The sequence below is a fragment of the Heterodontus francisci genome, chromosome 27, assembly GCF_036365525.1.
Source record: "Heterodontus francisci isolate sHetFra1 chromosome 27, sHetFra1.hap1, whole genome shotgun sequence".
NCBI classification, from domain to species: Eukaryota; Metazoa; Chordata; class Chondrichthyes; order Heterodontiformes; family Heterodontidae; genus Heterodontus; species Heterodontus francisci.
In genome coordinates, this window is record NC_090397.1 from 16,544,827 (window position 1) to 16,570,185 (window position 25,359).

At 41.3% G+C, this 25,359-nt stretch overlaps 1 protein-coding gene across 1 annotated transcript in view; it reads left to right on the forward strand.

The window, feature by feature from the left end:
• The first annotated feature begins 211 nt into the window (after positions 1-211).
• LOC137384976 (glycogen [starch] synthase, liver-like) overlaps positions 212-25,359 on the forward strand; it is a 44,786-nt gene continuing 19,638 nt past the window's right edge. Inside the window, exons 1-7 of the mRNA XM_068059702.1 lie at positions 212-575; positions 9,559-9,740; positions 11,622-11,813; positions 12,834-13,019; positions 20,495-20,639; positions 22,395-22,512; positions 23,375-23,495. Coding sequence (XP_067915803.1) covers positions 425-575; positions 9,559-9,740; positions 11,622-11,813; positions 12,834-13,019; positions 20,495-20,639; positions 22,395-22,512; positions 23,375-23,495 — 1,095 coding nt within the window. The 5' untranslated portion in view covers positions 212-424. The remainder of the gene's footprint in view (positions 576-9,558; positions 9,741-11,621; positions 11,814-12,833; positions 13,020-20,494; positions 20,640-22,394; positions 22,513-23,374; positions 23,496-25,359) is intronic.

The following is a 25,359-nucleotide window of genomic DNA, read 5'->3' on the forward strand; positions in this document are numbered from 1 at the left end:
TATTAAAGAGGAAATTTAGGAAGAACTTGTGTAGTGGCTTTTGTTTAAGTTTTGCACAAAAATAAAACAAAGTTCACTGTGATATTCACCCAAGTTACTAACCAAAATAAAACACAAGATAAGGGTGTTTGAGGTTTGAACCGCAATGCACAGCTTGAATGGGGGGTTGTGTAGTTTCCGGGGAATGGGCAGAACACTGGGACATTCACGTGATAAAGGCATATCTCAGCTGTTTAGAGCTCTTCTCCGTCAGGACCCTTCCTCTATCACTTTATAACCCAGGAGTTTCTGCCTAACTGGACCTTACTCTTGAGAGGCGCTTCAAACCTCGTCAGTGTGAGTGCTGTGTTTTTTTTAATGAAACACTAGTGCTTGGGGAACATTGTATTGAACCGATTGAAGAGCAGGAAAAGTCCACTTCGGTATGTTTTCTACCTTAAGGGATTTCACAAGAATGCCACTAGTCAGATCACTTTCGGTGACCTCTTTAACCGGACTCCCTCTCTGGGAAGATGAAAATTTACCTGTGGAAGATTTAATGTTCTTTGAAATTTCTTGGGAAGTCACCAACAAAGGTCAGTAATCGGTTTAAACTACAGAAACCTTTGTGAAACATTATTAACAACCTACTCCCCAATGTGGCCAGACCGTGAGAAGATTTAAGCCAATTTGCGGTCGGATTTTACAAGAACACCTAATTTCTAAATGAGCCATTCCGAATGATTTATCTTGGTTTCTCCCTTTTAAAAAGTGAATAACTGGGGTATTAGCTTTTAATTGTTCTGCAAGCCTCTGCATTATCAGCTCTCTGGATCTTTGACCTTTACAAGCTGCTCATTAACTTGTAGTCAGTTGACATTTGGAATTGCCTCTGAGTGAGGAGCTGAAGCAACTAGTATGGTTTAGAAAAACAGAATAGATTTGTTAGCTGAGAGGTTATACCGTCTTTCTTTACTTTGAGTTATACAGAATTGGCATTTCAATTAGGTTCCTGCACGAGAATAGGATTCACAAAGCCTGGAACTGAATGCTCTAATCCTCCCACAGATTGGGTTGTGTAAAGATGTTTTTTTCTTTTTCAACCGATTTTATATTTAAATATTGAGCTGAATCATTGAATCATAGAAGCAGGAGTAGGCCATTTAACCCCTCTAGCCTGTTCTGGGACCTCTGCCATTCAATTATATCGTGGCTGATCTGTATCTCCACTCCATTTACTCTCCATACCTCTTGACACACTTAACTAACAAATCTATTAATCTCCATTTTGAAAATTTCAGTTGACGGAGTATCGACAGCTTTTTTTTGGGGGGTGGGGAGAGATTTCCACTACTTTTGTGTGGAATAAATGCTCCCTGATTTTTACTTTTAAATGGCCCCTCTCTAATTTTAAGGTTACACCCCCTTGTTCAGGGGATGTGACCAACTTCTCCAAAGAAGTTGACTCAACTCTACCCCAGCTCCCCCAAGTTAAATTGCCAATTTAAATAGCAGCCAGAATAGGCCTATGAGTGTTTTACTGTGACCAGAATAAGTTAATTCTATTTTATTACATGGCATTACCACGTTTTCAGCTGAGTTTCAGAATCATAGTTCACAAGATGGAACCATTTTGCCTTTACCCTGAGTTTTTTGTGACCTACGTTTCTGGTATTATCCAATCTATCTGACACTTATATTGCATCTCAGAAGTTCATGCAGTTTGTGGGGCTAAACTGAATGCAGATTGCAAGTGGAGTGTAGAGATTTGAGCTTGGTGAAGTGGGGAGGAGGTGCTCCATTTTTCTACTTTTTTTCATACTTTTTTAACCCTCTAGTATTTGGTTCCCGGTTCGGTGCAGTGGAAAGAGTTGTTTGACGAGTACCTGGTAAGCTATCCTACTTATAATAAATAGTCTGTAAAGTTAAGGTATGGCAGGGCAGTTCGGCCGAGTGGAATGTACAGCATGTGAAGTCATGGATGCACCTAGCCAAATACATCTGCAGGAAGTGTCACTGGCTGCACAAGCTTGAGCTCTGGGTTTCGGAACTCAAGCAACAGCTGGAATCACGGTTGTGCATCTGTGAGGCAGAGGACTATGTGGATAGCATGTTTAGAGAGGTGGTCACACTGCAGGTTAGAATTATGCAGGCAGATACGGATTGGGTGACCATCAGGCAGTCTTAGAACCAGGCAGGTAGCGCAGGAGTCCCCTGAGACAATCTCCCCCGCTAATCGGTTTTCCATTTTGGATACTGGTGAGGGTGATGGTTCCTCGGAGGAGTGCAGACAGAGCCAAGTTTGTGGCACCACAGGTGGCTCAGCTGCACAGGAGGGGAGGAAGAAGAGTAGAAGAGCTGTAGTGATAGGGGATTCATTTAGTTAGGGGAACAGACAGGTGTTTCTGCAGCAGTAAACATGACTCCAGGATGGTGTGTTATCTCCCTGGTGTCAGGGTCAAGGATGCCATGGAACGGCTGCAGGACATTCTTCTGGGGGAGGGTGAACAGCCAGAGGTCGTGGTCCACATTGGTACCAATGACATGGGTAAGAAGCGGGATGAGGTCCTGAAAGCAGGTTTTAGGTAGTTAGGAAGGAGATTAAAAAGCAGGACCTCAAAAGCAGTCATCTCAGGACTACTCCCAGTCCCACGTGCAAGTGAGCATAGGTATAGGAGAATTGAACGATTGAACACATGGCTGAAGAACTGGTATAGGAGGGAGGGCATCAGATTTCTGACACATTGGGACTGGTTCTGGGGAAGGTGGAACCTGTACAAGATGGACGGGATGCATCTCAGTAGGACTGGGACAAATATTCTTGCAAGGAGATTTGCTAGTGCTGTTGGGGAGGGTTTAAACTAAATTGTCGGGGATGGGAACCTGAGAAGGAGCTCAGATTGGAGGGAAGCAAAACTGGTAGCTTGTTAGGGGTGTGGGAACCAAGAGCAAATATCAGAGAGGGATACCAAGGTGCACAGAATACTGGGGGCGATAGATAGCACAAGAGTAAGGAATAATATGTTATTAGGTGGGGTCAGAGTAAGGGAGAAAGTAATAAAGTCTGAATCAGGGTTTATGTGAATTCACGAAGTGTGTTTAATAAGACTGGTGAGGTACAGGCTCAGATCGTCATGTGGAAATATGATGTGGCTATAACAGAGACCTGGCTCAAAGAAGGACAGGACTGGGTGTTAAATATTCCTGGATACAAGGTGTTTAGGAAAGGGAAAAATGGGGGAAGGGTGGCAATATTGATTAAGGAGAGCTTTGCAGTGCGGCGCAGTGGTTAGCACTGCAGCCTCACAGCTCCAGCGACCTGGGTTCAATTCTGGGTACTGCCTGTGCGGAGTTTGCAAGTTCTCCCTGTGACCCCGTGGGTTTCCGCTGGGTGCTCCGGTTTCCTCCCACAGCCAAAGACTTGCAGGTTGATAGGTAAATTGGCCATTATAAATTGCCCCTAGTATAAGTAGGTGGTAGGGGAATACAGGAAAGGTGGGGATGTGGTAGGAATATGAGATTAGTATAAATGGGTGGTCGGCACAGACTCGGTGGTCCGAACGGCCTGTTTCAGTGCTGTATCTCTAAATAAAATAAATAGATAAAAAGGATGTCCCAGGGGTCGAGGATAGAATCAATTTGGCTAGAGCTAAGGAACAAACAAGGTGCAGTTACATTGCTCAGTGTTGTCTACAGGCCACCAGCTAGTGGGAATGACATGGAGGAACAAATTTGCAAGGAAATTACAGAAAGGTGCCAAAAATAATAGGGTAGTTATAATGGGGGACTTTAATTATCCAAAAGTAGACTGGGATAAAAGTAGTGTAAAGGGCAGTGAGGGACAAGAGTTACGAGAGTGTGTTCAGGAAAATTTTCGACAACAGTATGTTGCTAGTCCAACGAAAAAGGAGGCACAGCTAGACCTGGTTTTTGGGAATGAGGTGGGCTGACTGGATTAAGTATCAGTAGGAGAACATTTAGGAATTGTGATCATTGTATCATAAGGTTCAGGCTGACTATGAAAAAGGACAAAGAGCAAACCAGCGTAAGAGTAATTAACTGGGGAAGGCCAACTTCAATGAGGTAAGAATGGAGCTGTGGTGAATAAATTGGAGTCAAAAACTGGCAGGAAAACTGGTAAATGAACAGAGGGCTACCTTCAAAGAGGAGATAGTTTTGGCACAGTCAAGGCATGTTCGCTCGTGAGGGAAAAGTAAGGCAAACGAATCCAGAGCTCCCTGGATGACAAAAGAGATAGAGATTAAGATAAAGAAGAAAAAGTGTGCTTATGACAGATGCCAGGTAGAAAATACTATTGAGAACCAGGCTGAATAAAGAAGGTCCAGAGGGGAAGTGAAAAAATAAATAAGAGAAGCAAAGAGAGAGCATGAAACGAGACTGTCAACTAGCATTAAAGGAAATCCCAAAGTTTTCTATCGGCATATAAATAGTAAAAGGGTGGTAAAGGAGGAGTGGGGCCGATTAGGGACCAAAAAGGGGATTTACACATGGAGGCTGAGCTATTAAATGAATACTTTGCATCTGCCTTTGCCTGGGATGCATCATCTTCCTCGGTAATGTTGAAAGAGGAGGTAATTCAGATATTAGACGGGCTTGAAATTGATGAAGAAATATTAGATGGGCTGTCTGTACTTAAAGTGGATAAGGCACCAGGGCCGGATGAGATGCATCCAAGAATACTGAAGAAGTGAGGGTAGAAATCAAGAAGGCACTAGCCATAATTTTTCAGTCTTCCTTAGACTCGGTGATGGTGCCAGAGGACTGGAGAATTGCAAATGTTACACCCTTGTTCAAAAAAGGATCTAAAGATAAGCCCAGCAACTACAGGCCAGTCAGTTTAACTTCAGTGGTGGGGAAACCTCAAGAAAAAATAATTCGGGGCAAAATTAATAGTCACATGGACAAATTTAGGTCAATTAAGGAAAACCAGCATGGATTTTTTTTTTTAAAGAGAAAATCATGTTTAATTAACTTGCTGGAGTTTTTTGAGGAGGTAACAGAGGGTTGATGAGGGCAATGCTGTTGATGTGGTGTACATGGACTTTCAAAAGGCATTTGATACAGTGCCACACAACAGACTTGAGCAAACCTGTCGCTCATGGAATAAAAGGGACAGTAGCAACATGGATACTGAATTGGCTGAGTGACAGAAAATAAAGAGTAGTGGTTAATGGATGTTTTTCTGGCTGGAGGAAGGTTTGTAGTGCAGTTCCCCATGGATCAGTGTTGGGATCCTTGCTTGTCCTGATATATGTTAATGACCTAGACCTTGGTGTACAGAGCTCAATTTCAAAGTTTGCAGATGATACGAAACATGGAAGCATTGTGAACTATAAGGAGGAGAATAGTGTAGAATTCCAAAAGGGCATAGACAAGTTGGTGGAATGGGCAGACAGGTGGCAGATGAAGTGCAATGCAGAGAAATGTGAAGTGATTCATTTTGGTAGGAAGGACATGGAGAGGCAATATAGAATAAAGAGTACAATTCTAAAGGGGGTGCAGGAGCAGAGGGACCTGGGTGTATATGTGCATAAGTCATTGAAGGTGGCAGGACAGGTTGAGAGAGCAATTAATAAAGTATACAGTATCCTGGGCTTTATTAATAGGGGCATAGAGTACAAGAGCAAGGAAGTTATGTTGAACTTGTATCAGACACTAGTTCAGCCTCAGCTGGAATATTGCATCCAATTCTGGGCGCCACACTTGAGGAAAGACGTGAGGGCATTGGAGAGAGTACAGAAAAGATTCACAAGAATCATTCCAAGGATGAGGAATTTCAGTTATGAAGAAAGGTTGGAGAAGAGAAGGCTGAGAGGTGATTTGATCGAGGTGTTCAAAAACATGAGGGGTCTGAACAGAGTAGATAGAGAGAAACTGTTCCCACTCGTGAAAGGATCGAGAACGAGAGGGCACAGATTTAAAGTATTTGGTAAGAGAAGCAAAAATGGCATGAGGAAAAACTTTTTCACGCAGCTAGTGGTTAAGGTCTGGAATGCGCTGCCTGAGAACATGGTGGAGGCAGGTTCAATTGAAGCATTCAAAAGGGAATTCGACGGTTATATGAAAAGGAAGAATGTGCAGGATTATGGGGAGAAGGCGGGGGAATGGAACTGAGGGAATTTCTCTTTCGGAGAGTCGGTGCGGACATGATGTGCCGAATGGCCTCCTTCTGCACTGTAATGATTCTGTGATTTTTTTTTTTCTGTGATTCTGTGATAAAACAAACTCATGCTGGAAATACAGGGCTCACTAATTCAATAGAAAGATCCAGGAAGTGCATGTGGGGTGAACAGGCTGCTGTCAAGGAAACATGCAGCCCAGGAGCTGATGGAAATGTTGGGTACAGGCCAGTCAATCAGGGGACCACTGATTGAGTGCAGTTATTATTAAGATTAGTGGGAAGAGTAGTAATTGCACCAGGAAAACATTCAGGTAGCTGATTGAAACTTGGTAAACCATTCTCTGTAGCTGTGCAACTTGGTGCTACTCCTTGTTTTCTTTTTTGTTTGAGATATGAGCATTGCTGGCAAGGCCAGCATTTATTGCCCATCCCTAACTGCCCTTTAGAAGGTGATGGCAAGCCACTGCCTTCAACTTCTGCAGTTGTGTGGTAAGGGTACACTCACAGTGCTGTTAAAGAGGGAGTTGTAGGATTTTCACCCAATGGCGATGAAGGAGCAGATATATTTCCAGGTCAGGATGGTGTGTGACTTGGATAGGATCTTGCAGGTGGTGGTGTTCCGATTTGGCTGCTGCCCTTGTTCCTCTGAGTGGTAGAGGTCACAGGTTTGTAAGGTGCTGTCGAAGGAGCCTTGGCGAGTTGCTACAGTGCATCTTGTAGTTGGCACACACTGCAGCCAGTGGTGAAGGGAGTGAACGTTTAAGGTGGTCAATGGGATGCGGATCAAGCGGCTGCTTTATCCCGGATGTAAAGATTCTTGAGTAGTGTTGGAGCTGCACTCATCCAGGCAAGTGAGCAGTATTCCATGAAGTCCAGTGGGCAAATGGAGATAAATCTCGTCAACCAGTAGAGCAGTTCACAACAATGGAAGCCTGAAACCAGCAAGGGGGTGGAATTCATGTCAGAAGCATATGAGGAAGTGGAATTCAGAGCAGCTGAGCAGAAGAGAAGCCAGTGAATTTTAACCCAGCTTTCAGTGGAGCTGTAGAGCCCAGGATTAGGGAGAAGGCTCGAGATGGAAGCGAGTTATGTTGCTATCTTCCCAGAAGGATGCTCTACTGGTTGACGAGATTTATCTCCATTTGCCCACTGGACTTCATGGAATACTGCTCACTTGCCTGGATGAGTGCAGCTTCAACACTACTCAAGAATCTTTACATCCGGGATAAAGCAGCCGCTTGATCCGCATCCCATTGACCACCTTAAACGTTCACTTCCTCCACCAATGGCTGCAGTGTGTGCCAACTACAAGATGCATGTAGCAACTTGCCAAGGCTCCTTCGACAGCACCTTACAAACCTGTGACCTCTACCATTTAGAAGAACAAGGGCAGCAGCCAAATGGGAACACCACCACGTGCAAGATCCTGTCCTGTCCAAGGATCGTTCAGCTTCCTCTGTGCAACTGTCCTAAGGCAGAGTTGACAACCAGCTGGACTCTAACATTGGCAGATGTGGACCGGAGCACAGGGGACCATAGTAACAATCCTCGGGCTGGCACTCTTCCACTGAAGAGTTTACAGTCCAGACTGGAAGATTAGTGGCAGGAGCAGCCCAGTGGAACAAAGGACAAGCAGTCAACCTATAATTGGGAATAGCAACAGAGCAGATGAGCCAGTGAATCAGCTCCCATGGATGAAGATATGAAGGAGAAACAACCAGGACCAGCATGGTGGGTTAAAGGATTACAAGAGCAGCTAAGAAATGAGGGGACAATAGACATCATGAACTTAAGTTGCAGTTCCTGAATGTTGGAAATTGGAGAGCAATACACTTAAGGACCACAATGCAACACTTTTGAAAAATACAAAAGCAAAATGACCTGAAGCAGTTATGATGAAAGGTCACAGACCTGAAAAGTTAACTAGGTTTTTCTCTCCACAGATGCTGCCTGACCTGAGTATTTCCAGCATTTACTGTTTGAAAAATTCTGTGTTTATAAATACAACCTTTCTTGAACTGCTTTGCAATCTGTTCTTTGCTCACATCCATTGCTTTCCCTCTTGTAAGTTCTGCAGACTGGGAAAGAAATTGTTAATTTAAGTCCATAAATGGCTGGGAACTGCTAAATTGAGGGCATGTATTTAAGTCTGATATTAATCACTGATCTAAGAAAATTAAAAGATTAATTCTGTTGCAATACTTGCTTTGTATTTTTGCACCTGATTTTTCTCTTGTATAGACAGAGGGCACCAAACTGCTGCAAATAGCTGATTCTTGCTCCAGGCTAGAATTCTCCTGCTGGCCACAAATCCTGCTTCTTGATTTGCTATTTGTATTCGAGGAAACAATTTTTGTCAAGTCCAGAGCAATTTTGAGGGCAGAGTAAGTGGAGAAGAATTAAAATCGCCGGATTGTGCGTTCATGCTTCATTTACATGAAAATAAACAATGTAAAAAATATATATATAATTGAACTGCAGCCACTTCTGTATTTTTCTCCTTGGGTGCACACCAACATTTTGGGAAATTTTCACCAGGGTGTGAGAATGGAACCAGAGGTTGGGTGCTTGAAAACATGGCTCAAAGGGTCTTCTGGAGAGGTTTTTGAAAGAGGACAAGTTGTAGGTATCATGGGAGGATGCTCCATTTAAGATGGTGTACAGTGACCAAGAACAGCTGCCAATAGAGGAGGGAGCAGGCAATGGAGATTGTACTGTTGGAGGAGTGGAAAGGGTATGCAGGGACACACAAGCCTAGAAGAGATTGCTGAAGGGCAGTGGAGTGAGGAGATGGAAGGAGTTTAAAGGTGAGGTTCAAGATTTTCTGGGGCACAAGAAGGCAGTGGAGTTGGGTGAAGATTCAGTAAAGGTGAGGACTGAGGACCCTGGTAGCAGTAGTGCATTGCATCAATATGTTGGGCAGGTAACTCAATCCCATTGCTGACATCCCCATAACAATCAATTCTGATCCAATTTTCATTTTGGACATAGCAGGAGTCACCATCAGCTTGGACAGGGTTTCATGTCCTCTACCTTTTTAAACTTGGCACATTTTTAAAAGTCTTTTCTAGCTGATGATCCACTTTTAAACATAATGAATATTAAAATGCTGCATGGAAAACTTTCTTCTGATCTCACAAGTAAAAGCAGCACTATTGTTAGTTTAGCTGTTCTGAGACCTGTACATCAGATAGCTAAGGAAGAAAACTTGCATCTACATTGCACCTTATCAATTCTCTTATGCAGCTTAATTCATTGCCAGGGAATTACTTCTTGAAGTGTCGTGTAGACAAAGGCAGAAGGCAATTTTCGCGTGGCAAGATCAAGGAAAAAGGGAATTAGATTATCGACCATTTCAACAAATCTTCTGGATAGACTTGAATGCTGCAGCAATGATGTTTTCTAACAGCATATTCCTTGCTTTTGAATTCTTTCAGTTGGCGGTATCTATACTGTAATCCAGACGAAAGCTAAAGTCACAGCAGATGAATGGGGAGAAAACTATGTGCTGATTGGTCCATGTTATGAGCATAATGTGAAGACACAAGTGGAAGTGTGTGAGCCAAACAACCCAGCTGTAAAAAAGGCAATCGATTCCATAAAGAATCAAGGGTTTCAAGTAAGGACTACCCTCTGTCTGGGGAGGAAAGCAGCTTCCATATGTTTAGTGAACATTGATTCATATAACTTCAATACCAATGGCTTTATTGGAAAATGGGCACAATCTGGGCAGTGGAATTTCATCCAATCCTCTTGGTTCTCCCAGTTCCTTTCAAAAAGGAAGAATAAAAAGATATGCATTTATAAGGCACCCTTCATCAACTCCTGAATGTTCCCATGGCTGTACAACTAATGCAGTACTTTTGAAGTGTAGTTACTGTTGTAATGCAGGAAACGCGGCAGCTAATTTTTACACAGCAAGCTCCCACAGACAGCAATGTGATGATGACTAGATAATTGTTTTAGTGATGTTGACTGAGGGATACATATTGGCCAGGATACCAGGGATAACTCCCCTGCTCTTTCAAAATAGTGCCGTAAGATCTTTTATGTCCGCCTTACGAGAGCAGACTGGGCCTCAGTTTAATGTCTCGTCCAAAAGACGACATCTTCGATAATGCAGCACTTCCTTGGTACTGCATTGGAGTTTTAGCTTAGATTTGTGCACTCATGTCTTTATAGTGGGACCTGAACCCACAACTTTCTGATTCAGATGAGAGTGCTACCAACTGAACCACAGCTGACACTAACGTTAACAAGTTGGGCATTGGTGCAAATCCTTAAACCACAACTGAAGTTGGGGGAGGTGGCTGAAATGTGAAATTAAAACATGCAGTAGGTCAGTCAGCAGCTGCAAGGGAAAGGTAGATTAACACTCAAGAATCTGATGAATGGGCCCTCCCTAATAGAACCTTTTAAATGCTGACTAATGTGTACATTCTGATTGAGATCTGCTGATGGGTTTTTATTTGATCTAAATAATACTGTAAATTTGATAATGAAATGTACCTAATTTTGTCTGGGTATAATAATTGTATTTAGAAGTTGGATAGATATATAATGTGTATATAACTTCCAGTATCTCCCTGAAAATATTTTCCTGTCTATTCGATCCTTTATGTTTAGTGAAATAGATGACCAATTTTATATTTCATATCTCTTGATCTTTCAATTTGGACATGAAGGGTACAGGGCTAAGTGCTCACCTATTGATAGAGTATGGTGGGTGAGGAAATAAATTTAAAGATAGTAAAAACTGTCCAAGATAAAAATGATACTACAACAACTTATATAGTGCCTTTAATGCAATAAAATGTCCCAAGGTGCTTCACAGGAGTGTTATCAAGCAAAATATGACACGCAGCTACATCTCCTAGTGGTGTAGGGCTGGAGGAGGTTACAGTGATAGGGAGGCACAAGGCCATGGAACGATTTATAAAGAAGGATGAGATTCAAGACATTGTTTAACTGTGAGCCAGTGTAAGTCAGTGAGCACAGGGGTGATGGGTGAACAGAATTTGGTGTGAGTTAGAAAATGGGCAGCAGAATTTAAATGCCAATTATTGAATGTTAGAAGTATCTTAAATTAAACATGCTTCACACGAGAAGAGCTTTTACAAGTGGTCTAAATTCACTTTGGAGGCATTTGGGACAGATTTCTACTCTTAATTCATTGTTTATTGTGGCTCATGCTGGAAGCTGTGTGGTCGGATTTGAGATAGACTATGATACTAGCGCAGTCTAACAGCTGGCTAGGCATGAAGAATGATCTCAAGTGAGGTACTGGAGGGTGACCATGGACCCGGACCTCAGCAGGGGTTATGTCCTGGAAGGAAGGGGACGAAGCAAACAAGCTGGTAACAGTACAGCGTCCTGTTTGAGTTTAGCTACTTGAAAGAATTGGCAGTAATCATTCAGGTGGTATTTTTATGTAAAATGTTCACTAAAGCCTTTCTCGAATGAGAGAATCTGCTTTGACTCATGCAATCTTTCTTTCCAGGTTTGCTTTGGCAGATGGCTGATTGAAGGTAATCCGTATGTGCTGCTATTTGATATTGGTTCAGCAGTCTGGAATTTGGACAGATGGAAAGGAGAATTCTGGGATGCCTGCCACATTGGCATCCCCCATAATGACAGTGAATCGAATGATGCTATAATTTTTGGTTCCTTAACTGCCTTGTTTTTAAAGGAGGTATATTGACTTTAATACTACTTCAGCTATTGTATATGTTTCTGAGATTCTTGCTGTTAAGGAAATGTTGTGAATTAATGTAGAACGTTCCAATATTTCTGACTTCAGAACATCCTCAAATATCTCTCTTTCCCCCATAGGCTCCTTTCCTGACAAATATGTGTCCATGACCCACACTGTCCATTATTGCTGGTTACATTGACCATCACTTTTCAGGGAAGCTAAAATGAAACACTGACTTAATGTGATTTGTTGAGGTTGGGTTAAGGTACATTTTTGGAGAACAGTAGAAGGAGTTGTACTCTTCCCCAACTTGTTCCTAACTGCCAAAAGTAGCAAGAGCTGCTACTGGGGAGCAGAATTCTGATGTCAGAATCCATCTTGCCCACCTAAGAGATCAAAGTGTGAACTACTAGAAATAACATTTTTACCAGCATGGAGTAAAGGCGGGCAAGTAGACTCAAGGTACAGATCGGCCAAGATCTAATTAAATGGTGGAAAAGATTTGACTGAATGGCCTACTCCTGCTAATATGCGCGAGGACCAGCTCAAAATCTATCACAACTCATTCAGGTCAGGCATTGAGAAACAGAGCTTAAGCACCTTTTTAACATGAGCAATACAGTTTGCAGCCAGGAATTTTTTAATTAATGCATAGCCTCCAGTTTTTACTGTTGTCAATGTTGGCTGGTAATCGGGTCTGTGACATCTGGAAGGAGTATACAGAATACATGGTTGAGGGGAGCTGAAGAATTCAGAATTTGAGTAAGTTGAAGTAGCACCAGACCATTGGCTTAAAAGATATATTTGAAATGGAATTCTTTGTTAGCTTAGTAATTATATAAAGATTCCTTTTTGTATTTGGTTGTTACTGTAAATGCGTGATGAATTTTTACCTTCGTGCCTGCACTGATTCTTGCTCAATGTACAGTTGTAATTGTTTGTCTGATACCTACTATTTATCTCTCTCTTCATAATTTGTAACGTGCATTGTTAAGGTGGTCTCCATTGTTTTCCCAGCTTGCTGATCAGTTCCATGACAAGCCAAACCTCATTGCCCAGTTTCATGAATGGCAAGCAGGAGTGGGACTGATACTGAGCAGAATCCGAAAGTACCCCATCGCAACAATCTTCACCACCCATGCCACGTTGCTGGGCAGGTATCTGTGTGCTGGCAATGCTGACTTTTACAACCTACTTGATAAGGTGAGCTTGTTAACCAACTGATACAGTGATAATTATTTCACCAGATAATTTCAGAAATGAAAGATGAATCTGCTAACCAAATTTTATTAGTTTTATCAGCTGAAGATATTTTCGCATATTTCTTGGCATAAATCATGTTTACTGACGTTACAAAGATTGTATTTTGTAAATCTGAGCATCACTAAATTAGAGTAAATAGTAAAGTAATTCATTTTCTTTAACAAAAGTTGTTTAATTTTAATTCAGGTTATCAACAAGCAAGTAAATGGAAAAGACTAGAGAGGGCGGGGCAGGCTATGCATCAGGACTGTGGTATGTGGGAGTTTGTGGACAGTGAGACTGCCAGATTTCCACATCTGTAGGAAACATCTCTGCCTTGAGTCACTCCAGCTTGGAATCATTGAGCTGGAGAGCGAGTTAGAGACACTCCGAAACATAAGGGAGGGGGGAGGAATTTCTGAATTGTTTTATTCAGAATACAGTCATACGCTAGAAGAAAGCACAGGTTCAGTAAGGCTGCATGTGACGGTTAAGGAGCTGAATAGCAGAGTCTTGAGAGGTTGAAAAGGACTGGTCCTGTCTAACAAGTACGATATACTGACTATCTGTGAGGACTAAGAGAAAAACTGCAGGAAGAACGGCCCCAAAGCACCATGGCTTAGAAGACTTCCCAAAAGTGGGGAGTGAGGGGAGAGCCAAATAGAAATGTGGTAATGATAGGGGATTCTTATAATTAGAGGGATAGACAGCGTCCTTAGCAGCTACAAATAAGAGTCCCCAAGGCTGTGTGTTGCCTAACCATGCCTGGGTAAGGGATATCTCCAGGTGGCTAGACAGGAGTTAGGAAATGGAGCGGGAAACTGCAGTTGTCATGGCCCATGTTGCAACAAATAACAAAGATAAAAGGTCCTGCTGAGGAATTATCAGGTGTTAGGAGTTAGTTAAAAGCAGGATGTCTAGTGTAATAATCTCTGGATTACTACTCCAGCCGTGTGCAAATTGGCAGAGGGACAGACAGATCAGGACAGCTAACATGTGGCTAAAGAGCTGGTTTGTGGAAAAGGGGTTCCTTTTCATGGACACTGCCAGCAGGGACAGGAAGGAGCTGCACTGATGGGACAGGCTTCACCTTAACTGGAATGGGGCCAGTGTCCTAGCGAAAAGCGTAAATAGGTGGCAAAGGCTATAAGCTAGTAAAATGGGGGAGAGGTCTACAATAAATGAAACAAGCTTAAATATAATCCAAACAGGAAAGAAGAACTTGGGACAGACTAAACTAAGTGATGACATAAATGGTCAGGGCATAAATAGAGGTCTACAATAGAAGTGTAAAAAGGTAGCTAAAGCTAGAGAGGAACTGCTTATAAAAATGAGTTAAACTGTTTGTACAGCAACAGTGTCTGAGAATTAGCAGCAATAATACATTGAGAGGAATTGAATGTAATAGTAATTACTGAGACGTGGCTACAGAGAAATCGGGATTAGAAATTAAAAATTACAGGGTATGACATTTAGAAAAAATAGAGGGAAAAAGCAGAGATGGGGTAGCTGTGCTTGAGATCAAACATAATGGCAACAGAAAAAAAGTAATCAGCTATCAATAAGACAAATAGAATCCATGTGGATAGAGATAAAAGAAAACAAAGGATCAACCAAACTGATAGGGATAGCCTACAGACCACCTGATAAGGAGGTGGAGGAAAAAATATTCAAACTAATTGGAGAAATGTAGAATAATCATGGGGGATTTCAACTACCCCAATATTGATTGGCCAGGTGAGGTAGGTAAAGGGGATAAGGGAATGGAATTCCTACAATGTGTACAGGGCAACTTTCTAACCTAGTAGGCTAAAATGTCCAACAAGGGAGGATTCACTACTGGATCAGGTAATAGAGAATAAACCAGTGCAGGTAAGAGAAGTAAAATTAAGGGAAGATCTGGGCAATAGTGACCATAATATAGGAAACATGCATGACAAGCAGCAGGGTAATAGATTGGAGAAAGCAGATTGAGAGTCTAAGAATAGAACTTGGAAAAATAAAATGGACAACAATATTGGCAAACTATGTAGAACTGCAGTAGGAAACATTTAAAACAGTTATCAGCAGAACTCGGGAAAATATATTCTGTTGGCTAAACAAGAACAAACTAAACTCTAATGGAACACCATGGATGAATAAAGACATAAGGGAAAAATGAGGGTAAGTAAAAGGGGGTACACTAAGTACATGGACAGCAGCGGGGAGCAAGACAAGGAAGAATACAGAAATGCTAGCAGAGAAGTGAAAAAAAACAAATAGGAAGGCAAAAAGAAGTGAAGTTAAATTATCAAGGAACATAAAACAAAATGTATTCTGTAGGCACATAATTTTTTTATTTAAAAAAAAAAGGGAAGTTTGGGTTGGAATAGGATTAAAATCATAGGCAGAAATAGCAAGATGGCAGAAGTATTTGCTTCAGTATTTACCAGGGAGATGGGTCAAGTGGACATGACATCAGAAGACGAGGTTAGAAATGATACAACAGCATTTAAAATAAAAACAGTAGAAATATTAAATAAACTGGGTCAAACTCTGAGGATAAAAGCCTTGGTCCAGTTGGTTTTCATCCATGCATTCTAGAAGAGACACTGTTCCACATATTTTAATTCATTAGAAGAAGGTGCAGTGTTGGAGCACTGGTGGATAGCTAACATTATCCTGGTGGTTTTTATTTATAGGGGGAGATAGAACATGTCTGGGGAACTATTGACCAGCCAGCTTAACATTGGTGGTAGGAAAAATAATGGAATCACTGCTAAAGGAGAAAATAGAAAAAAAATCTAGAAATCAAAAATATCATTCAACCTAGATTTCAAAAGAGAAAGTCTTGCTTGACTGACCTTTCTGAAGAGGTAACTGAGAGAGAGCAGACAAAGCTAATGTAGTAGATGTAATGTATTTAGATTTCCAAAAGGCCTTTGATAAGGTGCCACATAAAAGTTTAATGAGTAAGTCAAAGCATGTGGAGTCAAGGGAAAAGTAGCAAAATGGATAGCTAGCTGGATGAAAGACAGAAAGCAGAGAGTAGGGTAAAGGGTATCTATTCAAAGTGGCAGAAGGTGGGAAGAGGGGTCCCACCAGTGCAATGTTGGGACCACTATATTAAGAATTTATATCAATGATTTAGACTTTCAAATCAGAACCACAATTTCTAAATTTGTGGGCAATGCCAAATTGGACGGAATATTCAATACTAAAGAGGACAGCAACAAATTACAAGAAGACATTAATAAACTTGTAGAATGGGCATATAATTGGCAAATGAATTTCAACATAGATAAGTGTGATGTCGTAACATTTTGTAAGAAAAATAAGGAGGGCACACCCTACTTTAAAAAAAAAAAATGATGCGGTAGAGGTGTGAATGGTTCTGGGAGTACAAATGCACAAATAACTAAAAGTTAGGACACAGATCCATAAGACCATACCAAAAGCAAAGCAAGCACTAGGGTTTATTTCTAGAGGGATACAATTGAAAAGTAGAGAAGTGATGCTAAACTTGCATCAAACCTTGGTGAGACTACACTTGGCGTATTTTCTCAGTTCTGGCTCTCATATTACAAAAAGGATATAAAGGCATTGGAGAAAATGCAAAAAAAGATTTCTAAGGATGTTACCAGAACTGCAAAGCTATACCCATCAGGAAAGGATAAACAGGATTGTTTCTTCTCTAAGACCAGGCTGAGGGGTGACCTAATTGTGATTGTTTGTTAGTTATGAAAGGTATTGATCGAGAGTGTTCCAACTTGTGGGGAAGAACAATACTAGAGGCCATCAATATAGGAACGTCACCAAGAAATCAAATCAGGAATTTTTGAAGAAACTTCTTTTACCCAGAGAATGATGAGAATTTGGAATTCACTACCACAGGGGAGCAGTTGAGGCAAATAGGATAGATTAATTTAACGGGAAGCTAGATAAGCATATCCAGGAGAAGGGAACAAAGGGTTATGCTGATAGTTAGATGAGGAAAATGGGAGGAGGCTTGAGTGGAGCATAAATGCCAGAATGAGCTGGTTGGCTGAATGGCTGTACATTCTATACAGTTTGAGTGTGACCAAGACGGTGGTCTTTTCACAACACCCACGATGATGCTAGAACATGTGGGTGTTTTATAGAGAATAAAAATCCAAGACTAAAAAAAGAGCTGTGATTAAACTTGGGAGACGAAATTTCCCACAGGTCCACTTCTCAAAGGCACAAGTCGTCTCCCAGTAACCTACCCTTCACTCTAAGAATTCTGGGCAGAGGAAGTGTTACTGTTGCTGTGAGGTATGTCCAGCTATTGCAAAGTAAGGACCTTTCATTGACCTTGTAGCATGTTGGCAGATTAGTTGGACAAGCAGGTTAGCTCTGTGGTCAGTCTGCTGACAGCACATGTTCATACTAGCCACTGTGCAACTTGAAAAAAGCACATTTTTGCCAGTCAAAACTCAGTCAAGCCTAAACTTACTTACTTTGCAGACTACATATGATCTTATGGCCCTATATGCAATACCATGGCAGATTGACTGACTAATTGTTTTAAATAGTACTGGTGTTGTTTTAGAGTAAGTGATAAAATGCATATAAAGTTTTAAATATGGATGTGCCTCTTTGGAAAACACCAACAGTCAGAAAGCATGCATAATTTGAATTGGTAATTTGTAGAGCGTGCAACACCATAGCTAAATGGTTTTGCAAATCAAGAATTAAACTGTTTCCACATAACGCATTTGGTTATATCCGGTATCTGATCAGCAACTTGAGCATAAAAGGTTAATGGGTGATATAATTGAGGCATTAAAAATGTTAAAAGGATTTGCTAGGGTCATTACATGGAAATTAACTTCATCTGGTAGGTGAAACAAGATGAAGCAGATGTAATTTTAAAGTTGGAGCTAAAACATTCAGGAGTGAAATCTGGAAGCAACTTTTCACAGAGGATAGTAGAAATCTTTCTCTTTCCACCTTGACCCTGCCTCACCCTAGGTGCTTGAGGGGTGGGGGGAGGGTTGTCACTTGAAATCTTTAAGACTACGATCAATAGATTTTTGTTGGGTAAGTGTATCAAAGGATGTGGCCAAAGGCGAGTAAAGGGAGTTGAGGTGCAGATCAGCTATAATCTGTTTCAATGACAGAGTAGGTCCAGAAAGTTAAGACTTCTCACACATAAGTCAGGCAAGAGAAAGTTAGTTACTTTCTCTCCTGCCTTTTTCCCTTCCCATAATTCCTCCCTCTTAGTCTTTGCACTACACACCTTCTGTGCTTGAGAAGGCTGGCTGGAAATCTTGTCAGTGAAATTGCAATGGTGTGACTGGCCCTCTGAGTTCTTCTCTTCCTCCCTTGTTTAAGGGGAAAGTACTTGGTCTCTGCTTGAGCCTTTCCTTACAGATCAGTGCTAATGTACCTTGGGGTGGGAAGGATCATAACATTACAACATGCGGGTTTACCTAGACTTCTTTACAATAGGATGCCTTTCCCCAGTATTTCTGGGAGGGGAAGGAAGTGGTCACACACACACAGCCACATTTGAGTCTTCTGAAGGCCAGTTTTCTTGGAGAGAAGAGAGTTTTGTTTGTTGGTGTACAAGATGTGCCATTAAGGCATATGCTGTTGGACCATTGACTTGTTGCTCTGCTTTCTCAAAAAACTCATTTAGTATATGGATGGAAGGAATTTGGATAACATCCTATTACAGATCAAAAGCATATTAACATGCCCTCAAGTTGATCTGGACACAAATCACTTGGTGTGTTGTGTTTCTAAATTCTGTGTTCAAGACCATTGGAGCTCAAATGGATAATGCAACCTTTTTGTAGAGAAAGAGTATCAGCAGTCAGTTAACAATGTTGGTGATTCTGTAACAATGTGTCTTTTAACTTGGATTTATCAAAAGTTATGCCAAAATGGCTTGAAGTTACAACTGTTGAGGCCCAGAGTTGTCTGCAAGCTTAGTTTAGAGTTCTTCCAAGGGCAGAATGTGTTATTTAAAAATTTTTTTATAGGCATCATGTTATACATGTATATATTGGTATACTATCTGTAAAGTGTTAGGAACTAATTAGCCAGCAACTAGTTATGTTTTGAGTTTTCCAGTGGGGGGCCTCATTCACAGCTGCACTGGGGAGTAAAGGTTTTACCTGATCCTGACCTGATGACGTGTCGGGTTCGGGTCGGGTTGCACTTCGGGTCCGGCATTCGGGCTCGTGTCGGGCCGGGTTGGACATACTCTATCACCACCTCAGGTAAGTGACACTAATGTTAATTTACTTTTTGGACTTTAAAGGTGGTTTTGTTATTTTAAGCTTATACAGGTACGGAACAAAGTGGAAAAATGGGAGGCAAGTTAACTGATGGTCAGGTTGGGCACGGGAAAAAATGGAAGGACTCTGGCTGGCTCGGGCTCGAATGGGGTTCTGTCGGGCTTGAGTTGGGTCTCATTTGCAGATGCAAGCAAGCCTTTACTGGGGATTCATCTTATATGTAACACAAGAATCAAGTTCTACAGTACAAAGCACGATGCTGTAATAAACCAGACTGACTCCAGCCTTTTCCAAGATTTAAAGTGTGATTCTTTCCAACATCTGGGAACCAGAGACAACATAAAGACAAAACACATCATGAATCTGCATTGCCCCATTACTGTCTTATTAAATCTAGAACACGGGGTGGGGGGGTGGGGGTCACTATTTAAAAATAAGGGGTTGCCCATTTAAGACAGAAATGAGGAGAAAGTTTTTCTGAGGGTCGTGAGTCTTTGGAACTCTCTTCCTCAAAAGGCAGTGGAAGCAGAGTCTTTAAATATTTTTGAGGTAGATCAATTCTTGATAAGCAAGGGGGTGAATGGTTATTGGGGGTAGGTGGGAATGTGGAGTCAAGGTTACAATCGGATCAACCATGATCTTACTGAATGGCAGAGCAGGCTCGAGGGGCCGGGTGGCCTACTCCTGCTCCTAATTTGTATGATTGTATGTCTTTCTTGGGAGTAAAATGTTCAGGACGTCATTGGGCCTTTAAGTCTGTTTTTAAAATATGCTTTGTCCCGCAGCCATTCTCATTGGAATGGCGGTCTTACTGCTTGATCCTTTGAACCTGACATTTACGAAGTGCTCTTGCCTTTAGGGATCTGCCTATCAGTGTAATTTAATGAGTAAACTGCAACTCACAACAAATGTGCTTTGCTGTTGGCCTTTTGGGCCCCGCTGACCTTTTTTACAGTCAGGAAAACCCTTGTTAGGACATCTGCTCTTCAAGTAAATGTTAGTTTGTCAAACCTTATTGTAATGCATAATGGCTACAGAATTGTAAATGCAGATACTTAACAAGAATTGCTACATCTTTGGACATGTATGTTTATTTCTTGATCATATCTCCTCGGTGATGCAAAGAGTTAAATTATTGAAGTACTAGAGGAAACCTCATACACTCTCACTTTTTCTCTTATGAAACAGTTCAATGTTGACAAGGAAGCAGGGGAGAGGCAGATTTATCACCGTTATTGCATGGAGCGAGCCAGCGCCCACTGCGCACATGCGTTTACAACTGTCTCCGCCATCACCGCTATTGAAGCAGAGAACATGATAAAGAGAAAACCAGGCAAGGTTTACATTGGCCAAAGCAAACTCCTCTGCTAGCTGTGCATCTCAACAAACTGACCCCGTTTTAAAGATTGCTACTGTTTGCTCTGCCATTATGAAATAAAAGTTTATAAGGCCATCATTCACCCAATATGATCAGCTTAAAACTATAGTTTTGTGTTCATATTGGTCCAATATTATTTTGCAGTTTACTGATAGCAAAGTATGCTACTCTCAATTCCTGGCAAATTAAGAACCTACTGGAAGTGTAGACCAGTTGGGAAACACCCCCAACAGATCTTGTTTAGGTGGGGTGGTGGGATGTTGGAAGGTGAGTTCTCTAGACTAGGAGAACTGACTCTTTAGCAGGTACAGAACATTTTGCATATATTTTAACAGTGTCACTATATCTGTTAACATCTTCAGTGAGCAAGTGTTTACCTCGTCATGCCATTCTCTAACTAGAGCTGAATTAATAGCTTTTTATTTCTTTTAATACTCCTAGAAAAAGTAACTAATAATCTAAACTGTTCATAGTACACAGGCATCAAATTTCATAATCCCGTACACTTTTCTGTGGAACTGATATGCCAGGAACCATTATTGTTTGTTGTTCTGCCATTTAGTGCACCTAGTTATACAGATTTTGTGATGGGAATGGAGATTATTTGCTTTTCACTGCAGCGGTCTCATTGAGAGTTTTCCAAGTTAAAGTCCCTTAAGATATATGCCATTTGTGTGTTAATAGCACTTAATTCCTGCTTTGGGAGTGTGTTATAAATGCTGCTGGAAGGCACTGTGTATTGTATTGCACAAATCACACACTACGTCAGTTAACATGGGGGACTGTTGCATATAAATGCTATGGCAACAATATTTTCCAGAGGACAAATGTGCTACCTTGCTAACTCTTATTTATAGCTGGCATTGTTGCAGTGATTGCGGACTGCTTAATTCATCTCTAAGGCCGTCAGCGCCTGGTAATGACAGATGATGAAAGCCATTTGTCCCATCTTGGGGCCATTCTGGATGGATGAACTAATTTCTTCCCTTTAAATCCAACTGATTCTTAAATTATTTCACGGTTTTTTGCCTCCACCACTATCCGGGAGCCTCTTCCATGTATTTTGTTGATTTACTCTGTGTGGACAACTTCCTGGTACTAGTCCAAAATAGGCCTTTTGTTAGTCTGAATCTGGGCCCTTTTGTTCTCCTGTCGAGATTGATTTAAAGTAGGCTCTGGATTTACTTTTTCCATTCGGTTCACTATCTGTAGTACCTCAAATAAAATCAGCTCTAAGATACCTCTGCTGTTCAAGTCAAAGAAGTCCAAGTCTCTCCTTGTAATATTAGGGATGATTCTAGAGGCTTTCCTTACACTGTCTCCACTGATTGACTCTGTTGTTTCCTGTTAACCAGCCAGCATACTAATGGTATCGCAACTCTAGGGGCTGTGGGCACTGAGGGCCATACCTGAGGCAGCAATATTAGTAGCTGGTTTGCTTCTTGAATGCTTTCTGGAACCATGACTTTCCATTTTGTGGGATGCACAAATGTCAATGGGAGAGCAGCCTACGTGATCCTTGATATAGTTTTCCCTTTTAGAGGACATACCCTGTACCCTCCCTTCCACCTCATACAGTTAAAATACTTTTGCTAGTTCCATACCCAAATACAATTTTTTTTTTCCTTTTTAAATATTTGTTGCTTAAAAACTGAAAATTAAATCTGCAAAGATTACAATATGTAATCTTCATTTTTCTTTTTGTTCTAGACGTGATCACACCTAATGGGTTAAATATCAAGAAGTTCTCTGCCATGCATGAGTTTCAGAATCTGCATGCTCTGTACAAGTCTCGCATCCAGGAATTTATTCGGGGCCATTTCTATGGGTATTGTATGCTGCTTTTTCATCTTGCCCTCTTAATGTGTTGTGCTAAAATGATAAGATTTTTCTGACCAGTGAAAGGTACCTTTAGACCAGTACTCCGTAAGAGATTTTATCAGCCTTTGAAAAAGCCATAACAGCAAGCGCTGTCGTGACCAACCATATGCTTTCACTCAACACCCCAACATACTCGCTGATCTAGCCCATTGCAAACATTCCGTGCACACAAAACTGGAATCTAGCAAAACCATGCTTTACTTCTAACTACCTTTTTCAATGCTACCAAAATCTATCTCCATGCTTCTCTCTTTCACTTTGTTATTAACAGTGGCTTAGTCCATAAGCCCTTTGTGGGTCCTTCCATTTTAATTTTCAATTTTAGGCACAACCTCGTCCCTCTTTGCGACTGGGAGTGAGTTTATTTCTTCAAAGATAAGATTGCCAGTTTTTTCACCGTGCAATCTAGTCTGTTATGATGCAAGAAATCCCATTTACTGCAAATTATTTTCAGTACTTGGGTTTCCTGACTATTTGGTTGGACTTTCTGAAATGAAGTATTTATTTGTAGAATTTGCGTCCAAAACAGTCCAAATCCTTGTTTAAAAAGTCAAACATTGTGTAAGGGAAAAATATGCAAAGCCAAAACTTACAGGGTATGTTCACTGTGACTATAGTCCTCTTGTAGTATCACTGATGTAGTTCTGCATGTATGTCTGTACTGAACACACTGTTTTTTATAAATGGAACATAGAGAATATTTTAACATGGTTGAAATTCATTTTGCATTTTTAAAGGGGCGAGTTATTAAAGTACTTCCATTTTGCTAGAGCAAATTGAACCTTTTTTAAAATTCTGTTTGATTCCAGCCACCTGGATTTCAATTTGGAAAAGACACTCTTTTTCTTCATTGCTGGCAGATATGAATTTACAAATAAAGGAGCTGACTTATTCATAGAAGCTTTGTCAAGGTTAAACTTCATCCTCAGGGTAAGAATGGAAGTTTTATAGAAGGCACTAAATTTCATCAGGTGTTTACACTGAATCATATCAGTTAATCGGGAACAGGTATTCTCAATGATCACTAATACTTACTATAGTTAGTAATCAGCTGAATGAATACATTCTATTTCATCAGATGCTTGAGGTGTTCAGATAAAAGGGGAGAGAGAGATGTATTTTTTATTTCTATATTATTGGTTCATAATGTGTGGTTTTATTTAATAGGTGCAAACCACACCATTTCATCTGCAGTTTAGAGTGCACCAAATGGTGAGGTCAGATGACCAACAGATTGTATTTAGAGTTAAATTAGAGTCCAGGATAGCACCATACCTGCATTGCTGATTTTCAGCTACAGTTGTCCATTCTAATCCTATGCCCCTGCCTCTTCCCTGTATCCTCTTTAATTCTATCTTTTTCAAATACATATCCAATTCCCTTGCTGCTAATCTCTGCCTCAAAAGCCATTGTGGAGTAAAGTATTCCAAGTTCTAATAATCATCTGCTTAAAGAGAAAGTCTTTTGTCTTCTCCTTTTGTTCTCTCAGCGATTAATGCTAGTCAGCAGATTCACCCCTTAGTGCCTTTTGTGTAACAACTGTCGCAAGATCCAACGAGGTGCTACGGTATGTGATGTAATTAGCTGTCTGATTTAATGTAGATACTTAGCCCGTTCCACAGCATTGTCAGAATATGATGAGAGGAAATGTCCTGGCATTATATAAAATCCATTTTCAATTTGAATATCATTTCAGTTGCCATGAATCTCCAATTTGCTTAAACTTCACTATGTGTAGGGGGAGGCGGTGGCATAGTGGTAATGTCACTGGACTAGTAATCCAGAGGCCCAGGCTAGTGTTCTGGGGACATGGGTTTGAATCCCAGCACGACAGATGGTGAAATTTGAATTCAGTTAATAAATCTGGAAAGCTAGTCTAATGGTGACCATGAAACCGTTGTTGATTGTTGTAAAAACACATCTGGTTCACTAATGTCCTTTAGGAAAGGAAATCTGCTGTTCTTACCTGGTCTGGCCTACATGTGACTCCAGACCCACATCAATATGGTTGACTCTTAACTGCCCTCTGAAATGGCCTAGCAAGCCACTCAGTTCAAGGGCAATTAGGGATGGCTGAGCCAGCAATGCCCGCATAAACTAATGAAAAATTAATTTACAGGATGTATATTTTTCATGTGTTTTGCCAGAAGTTAGAGAATTAACTTTTTTTATTCGTTCATGGGATGTGGGCATCACTGGCTAGGCCAGCATTTATTGCCCATCCCTAATTGCCCTTGTGAAGGTGGTGGTCAGCTGCCTTCTTGAACCACTGCAGTCCATGTGAGGTAGGTACACCCACAGTGCTGTTAGGAAGGGAGTTCCAGGATTTTGACCCAGCGACAGTGATGGAACGGCAATATAGTTCCAAGTCAGGATGGTATGTGACTTGGAGGGGAACTTGCAGGTGGTGGTGTTCCCATACATCTGCTGCTCTTGTCCTTCCAGATGGTAGAGGTCGCAGGTTTGGAAGTGCTTTTGAAAGAGCCTTGCTAAGTTGCTGCAGTGTATCTTGTAGATGGTATACACTGCTGCTACTGTGCATTGGTGGTGGAGAGAGTGAATATTGAAGGTGGTGGATGTGGTGCCAAACAAGCAGGTGGCTTTGTCCTGGATAGTGTTGAGCTTCTTGAGTGTTGTTGGAGCCAGGCAAGTAGAGAGTATTCCATCACACTCCTGACTTGTGCCTTGTAGATGGTGGATATGCATTGGGGAAATCAGGAGGTGAGTTACTCACTGCAGAATTCCCAGCCTCTGACCTGCTCTTGTAGCCACAGTATTTATGTGGCTGGAGCAT